The sequence below is a fragment of the Eutrigla gurnardus genome (assembly GCF_963514095.1).
Source record: "Eutrigla gurnardus genome assembly, chromosome: 21".
Classification (NCBI taxonomy): Eukaryota; Metazoa; Chordata; class Actinopteri; order Perciformes; family Triglidae; genus Eutrigla; species Eutrigla gurnardus.
The window spans coordinates 2,732,501-2,738,771 of NC_139932.1; the positions used below are offsets into that span (position 1 = coordinate 2,732,501).

The 6,271-nt window shown below is 40.9% G+C and overlaps 1 protein-coding gene across 1 annotated transcript in view; it reads left to right on the plus strand.

Annotated features, from left to right (window-relative positions):
* The window catches only part of LOC311032062 (uncharacterized protein), an 8,147-nt gene extending 2,571 nt beyond the window's left edge, over positions 1-5,576 (plus strand). The window contains exons 3-5 of the mRNA XM_084038670.1: positions 2,561-2,726; positions 2,837-2,979; positions 5,436-5,576. Of these exons, the coding sequence (XP_083894796.1) occupies positions 2,561-2,726; positions 2,837-2,979; positions 5,436-5,544 (418 nt within the window). The 3' untranslated portion in view covers positions 5,545-5,576. The remainder of the gene's footprint in view (positions 1-2,560; positions 2,727-2,836; positions 2,980-5,435) is intronic.
* The last annotated feature ends 695 nt before the right edge of the window (positions 5,577-6,271 follow it).

A 6,271-nucleotide genomic window follows, 5' to 3' on the forward strand; every position in this document is an offset into this window, starting at 1 on the left:
GTAAAATACAATGCAACTACAGATATATACTGTAACTTCACAGTTGCCATGCCTATGGAATTACTGTGATATAGCAGTATGTAGCTGTATGTAAATTACAGTAATTGTCTGTATTTTTAATTTTTTACTGTAAAAGTAATGCAACTCAGTAGCCAGTAATTTACTCTTAATTTACAATTTAAATAATACAGTAAAATATTGCAAATTTGACTTGCCAATGCTTTGGATTTGCAAAATTAAAAATAAAAACAAGAACAAAGGAAACTGTCACGCTGGTGAGGTAATGTCTCGTCTTGGGTTTTTGTCTTGTCATTTCCTGTTTTATTTTGAAAATAACTCCCCTCTCGTTTCAGGTCACTTGCCCTTCCTCCATGTGTTCCCTGGTCTGATGTCATCCCTGATCCCTGATTGTTGTCACCTGTTGCCCATTATCCCTCTGTGTATTTAAGTCTGCGTCTTCCCTTGTCTTGTGCCAGTTCATCCTGTCAGGATTCGAGCAAGGAGGGAGGACTCAGGCGCAGAGGCAGTGTGAATGGTGTTTATTTCCAAAAAACTCAAAAGGTGGCAAACGTACAAAACAGATCCAGGAAAAACAGACTAACACTAAAAAACTCAAACTACAAACAAAAGATCGCTCCAGAGGGAGGAAAACATGACTATGAACATAAACTGCAAAAAAAACAACTTAACTGAGATTTCTCGGGTGGCTGTGACCATGACGTGACAAGAGATGTAGGACGAACTGGCACAAGACAAGGGAAGACGCAGACTTAAATACACAGAGGGATAATGGGCAACAGGTGACAACAATCAGGGATCAGGGATGACATCAGACCAGGGAACACATGGAGGAAGGGCAAGTGACCTGAAACGAGAGGGGAGTTATTTTCAAAATAAAACAGGAAATGACAAGACAAAAACCCAAGACGAGACATTACCTCACCAGCGTGACAGAAACAAAGACAATACTCATTTTAACTTTTTAATAATTATAAAAACTATTTTACAACATAAACATGAATTTACATTTTGCCAATATATTCATTCCCTGTCTATAAATCAACCAATCTTTTTTAACTATCAATATTCAATAAACCACCAAACATTTTAATCCCCACAGTCAGCCTTGACAGTCTTGTTTGACATGAATCAATCAATATTAAATCGCTATCGAATTTACAAACGTCAATTTACAAAAACTTCTCAACATATACAGTATAAAAATACAGTATAAACAATCAACAACTTGTGAACATATACAATATGAACATTCTGACATAAACTACGCAACAATTTCACATTTAAACTGACCACTCGAAGTCAACAAGCTTTCTTTGTAGAGTGCTCACATTTGGATTGATGGCTCCATGCTTCTTCTTCGACGTGGACCCCATCTCTGGGTTAATGCCCAAGAAGCACCTGTAAACAATAAGCAAAGACAACCATGGATATAAGTTTATTCTCTGTGGGGCAAAGCTTCGCGGAGAAAAACAGCTTTGAAATGGGTTAGTTGCTGCAGCTGGAGGCTAACGTTAGCTTACTTTAACTTTGACTTTCATGCTAATTCGCGGCAAAAACACCGCGTATTCTCGGTCGAATAACTCACACACTATGCCTCCCAACGACATGCGGAGACCATTAAACGAATACACATGATTTAACCTTTCCAAAGATATAAGGTTACAGCCAAAAAAGTGGAGCATAAAGTGAGTTACCTTGATCCAAAAGATCGTTCAGTTACTAACTCACACAACTAATAGACAGTTGTGACAAGCTGTCTAATATTTTAGGCTAATGATGTTAACCTTACCTTTGAGTTCTTCTATGGTATGTGTGTCGGGTACAAACAGTATCCACCATGGAAGAGAACGGCATCGATCCACCAGTTTGCCTCTTCTTGATCCCACAATGCAGCACGGTTAAAGCGTTAAAGTTTTACAGTAATTTGTTGTGTTATTACAGAGGATGCTTTGAATATAGTATTTTACTGTGAAATAATACAGTAAAATGTTGCGTAATCCTGGTATCAGTTTTTTCACAGTAATTGACTGTGTCTGCATCGATTTCAAAGTAAATTCTAAATTACAGTATCATATTGTGATTATTACAGTTAAAGCCTGTAAAGTGCTAATACAATAATTTATTGTGAAATATTACAGTTAAATATTGTTAAATCCTGGTAAAATTTGACAGTGCGGTTAAGTCTTTATACATGCGATGTTTGAGTTTTGAATGAATTAATAAAAAATTTACCAAATAAAAACATGGATGGAAACATTTGCTGCTAACTGCAGAGGAACTGGAAACTCAACAATCTGATAAAAGTGTGTGTGTGTGTGTGTGTGTGTGTCTGTGTGTGTGTGTGCGCGCGCGCGTGCATGATACTCTCCACTGAAGCACGACCTTGGGAGAGGGATACATTACTGAGATCAGACCTGAGTGTAAACAAATCTGAATGGAAACTGGTTTACATGGAAGTGTGTGTGTGTGTCATGAGCTCTCAGCACAAAGATGCATCTTGATGAAGTGAAACTTAATCCGATCATTCTCTCTTTCTCAGTTCCTGTTTCCTCCCTCCGATGGTCCGGCAGCAGACGGGTGCGGCAGGTAAACCAGATGTGGAGCAGGCAGAGAGACAGGAAGCGAGGTGTCTGTCTGATCCGGCGTCGCTGGCTCTGTACGAGCAGCAGAGGGAGCTGGAGGACAATAGGAGCCTGCTGGAGGAGGTAGCTTTTAAAAAAATACAATCACACCATGTCCTGAGTAAAAAAAAATTTAAAATCAACTTTTAAAGGTATTTTATATATATATATTTGAATATTTACTATAATTTCAGTTGGGTCGTATTGAGGCGGAGCTGCGGGAGTCTGTACGTCTGGACGTTGAGCGTCAGCGAGAAGCTCAATTCCTCCGTCAACAGGAGAACAACCTGCTGAGAACGAACCTGTGTTACCTGAGCCTCAGCCAGCGAGTCGCCAAGTACAAACACACCCGACTCGTAGACTAGTGCCATGTTCACACCAAACGCAAGGGTCATTCTCGTGTTGTGTTCCCTGATCTTAAGATCATTTGCCTTTATTCGTCCCTTAATGCACCGAAGGGGAGGGGGCCTTTCCTCCAATGTAGACACCAACAAGGTTTCAAATGAATAACCACTAGTGCTGCTTTGTACATGTTGTAAAAGTCCTAGATGCCCCAGGAAACCAAACACCACCCAGTCTGGTTTCACAACATCATCCAGTGTTACGTTTTGTTTTTGATCGGACCCAGAAGCAATGCCAATGAAAGGGGAAGAGGAAGCGGGCTGGTGATGGGGCAGTGACGGGTATGTGTGGGATGTGCAGGGGCAGGCAGTTGAATACAGTGCAGATGCTGAGGTAGCCAACCTGATGACAGCTGGATGGTGGAGCAGAACTGCAACACAGGCCGAGAGTTAATAACACGGAGTCAGGTTGAATAATCTGGTGTCGTCTAGCAGTCCTGAATTCACTGTATCTAGCAAGAAACACGTCATCCTTTTAAACAGATAAATGGATACTGAAATAACTCCATAATGATGGTGATTCGTAAAAAGTCATGCTTCGTTAGGCCTGTCTGCAAACAAGCAAACACATTTTAAAATGCTTGTTTTCTGAATGGAGTCTGGATTGGTGGGTGCTAGGCTATGCTAACATTGTAGCTGCGTTACACTTATAAGAACGAGGCGCAGCTCACTCTTGGAATAACATTTATTTCCTGTTGGAAATATGAAAACACGGGTCAGACAAGGAGCTCTCTCTGTGGCATACACACATAACTCGCTCGTCACTTCAGCTCTACTCTATCGTTTAAAACCTCTTACATAGTTATTATTAACAACAATAGGCCAGATAACACACATGACCCACGTATGCTACTCTTGGTATCATACACACTGTTACAAATACATGTTTCCTTACTCTTACAGGGACTACAGGCAAGTATTAGCAAGTTACGCTAGCTATGAAAATACTGTTGTTTTAATGAATGGTAAATAATACATTAACTCAGATGACATAAATACATGACAATAACAGTTCAATAATGACACATTACTCCCGACTGAGCGCCCTCCTTCCACCTCCATGAGTATGAGGAAATACGCTCGGCTATGGCGTTAGCATTTAACAGGGATTAGCATTAGCTTAGCCTGATACAAAAGGTTAATGCAGTTTCCTAAAACATTTACTCTGTTTATCCCATTTCACACCGCTTGCTCTCTCTTCTATGTCCTAATCACACATAGCTATGAACGTGTTTCACTACACAGAAGGTGTCATTACAACGTTGTCCGCCATCTTAGCCACAGGTGAAGCAGCGCACACACACAAAGGTAGCACGATCAAATCCAATGTCACAGTTGCAAACTGATGCCCTAATAAAACACACTACTGTTATCTATGACCCGGGGGACATTTATAGTAAGCTTACCTGTTGGAAATATGAAAACACAGGTCGGACAAGGATATCTCTCTGTAGCGTACACACATAACTCGCTTGTCACAAACTGACTTCTACTTCAGCTCTACTGGCCAGCTACTGATCTGCAGTCAAGTGTAAAGCTTAGAGCGCCCTCTGCTGACGAGGCTGAGTTTAACCGGAATAATATCCCTCACACAAAACATATTCCTTCAGAGTACCATGTGGTATAATATTTTCGGCAATAGTAACAGTAGTTTGTTCATGTTATTAGACTTTAGCTACATTCAGTTCAAAATTTAAAGGGGGTGGGGGGGGGGGGGGGGGTAGTTATCACAGGGCTAACAGGTAGAGACAGACAACCATTCACACTCACATTCATACGGGCAATTTAGAGTAGCCTAATCAAAGAACCTATCCCCATCCTGCATGTCTTTGGACTGTGGGAGGAAGCCGGAGAACCCGGAGAGAACCCACGCTTACACGGGGAGAACAATCCACACAGAAGGAACCCGGGACCCTCTCGCTGTGAGGCGACAGTGCTACCCACTACACCACCGTGCAGCCCTACAAATAGGCTTATCTAGACATAAATACGACAGAGACCTTGTTATTTGTCCCATTTAAAAAACATTTATACACATAGACTGGTCTGGTCCTTGGACTAATTTGAGCTACTATCTAGAGCTCCGGTTGACCACCGATGGATGAAATATTAGTTTCCTCCATTTTTGGTTCAGCATCGTCAGGGCAACAGGAGGAGAGTCTCAATGCTGATAGGATTCGCATCACGTTGTGTCAGGCACGAATATGGCAACGACGCACATTCCATGTATTTGCCTCATTTGTGGCGTGAATTCATATATGTTGTGTCTTTGCATTGAGTTTGTATGGAATCATGCCACATGGTACACTTGCTTGGTGTTTGGTGCACTTCACCTCATTGAAGAGTATATGATCCCTCCACGTCAAGGTATTTCCTTTTGTGTGCTCCACAGACCCTGGGTCAGCAGCTACTTTAGGAAGTTCCCCATGCACATCTACTGCCTTCCTGTCCAGGCAGCCAATCACAGAGGCCGGAGGCAGGGCCTGGTGAAGAGGAGATAAGAGGAAATATAATTCAATTTAAACTTTTTTTTACCTGAAAAATAAATATGTATAGTCCATCATTATTCCATTTTGTTCTCATTAAAAACAGATTTCTGCATCAAAAAGAAAAAAAACTTCACAAGACATATTTGAACCCATTTTAAAGGGGACATATTAAACTCCTTTGTAACAAGTTAACATAGGTCTCAGATGTCTCCAAGCTGGGTCGAGTAGTGTGCATAGTGTTTTGTGCAATAGCAATGTTTATTTCTTTACTATTTATGGTATGCATAACCTGTTCTTTAATTGTTTGAATGAAAACCTGTATAATGTTCAAGGCCTTTTCCTTATACTCATAAACAATCCAACCATTATATCTATCTCTTTACAAGCTGCACAAATAATGAGAACCAAATGTGTCATGACACCTGTTTATTTATTTTTGGTACACCATAAAATCCACCCATCCATCTAAGTCTACCGCTTATCCTGTATTGTCCACAGTTCACACCTACGGGACATTTACTGCATGTTTTGGACTGTGGGAGAACCCGGAAAGAACCCACGCTTACACAGGGAGAACATGCAAACTCCACACAGAAGGAACCCGAACCCGACAGTGCTACCCACTACACCACCGTGCAGCCCACACCATAACATATAACATAAATATACATACACACATATATTATAGTTAGAGGTGGGTCAATAACGAAAAACTCAAGTAAGAGTATTTAGAATAATG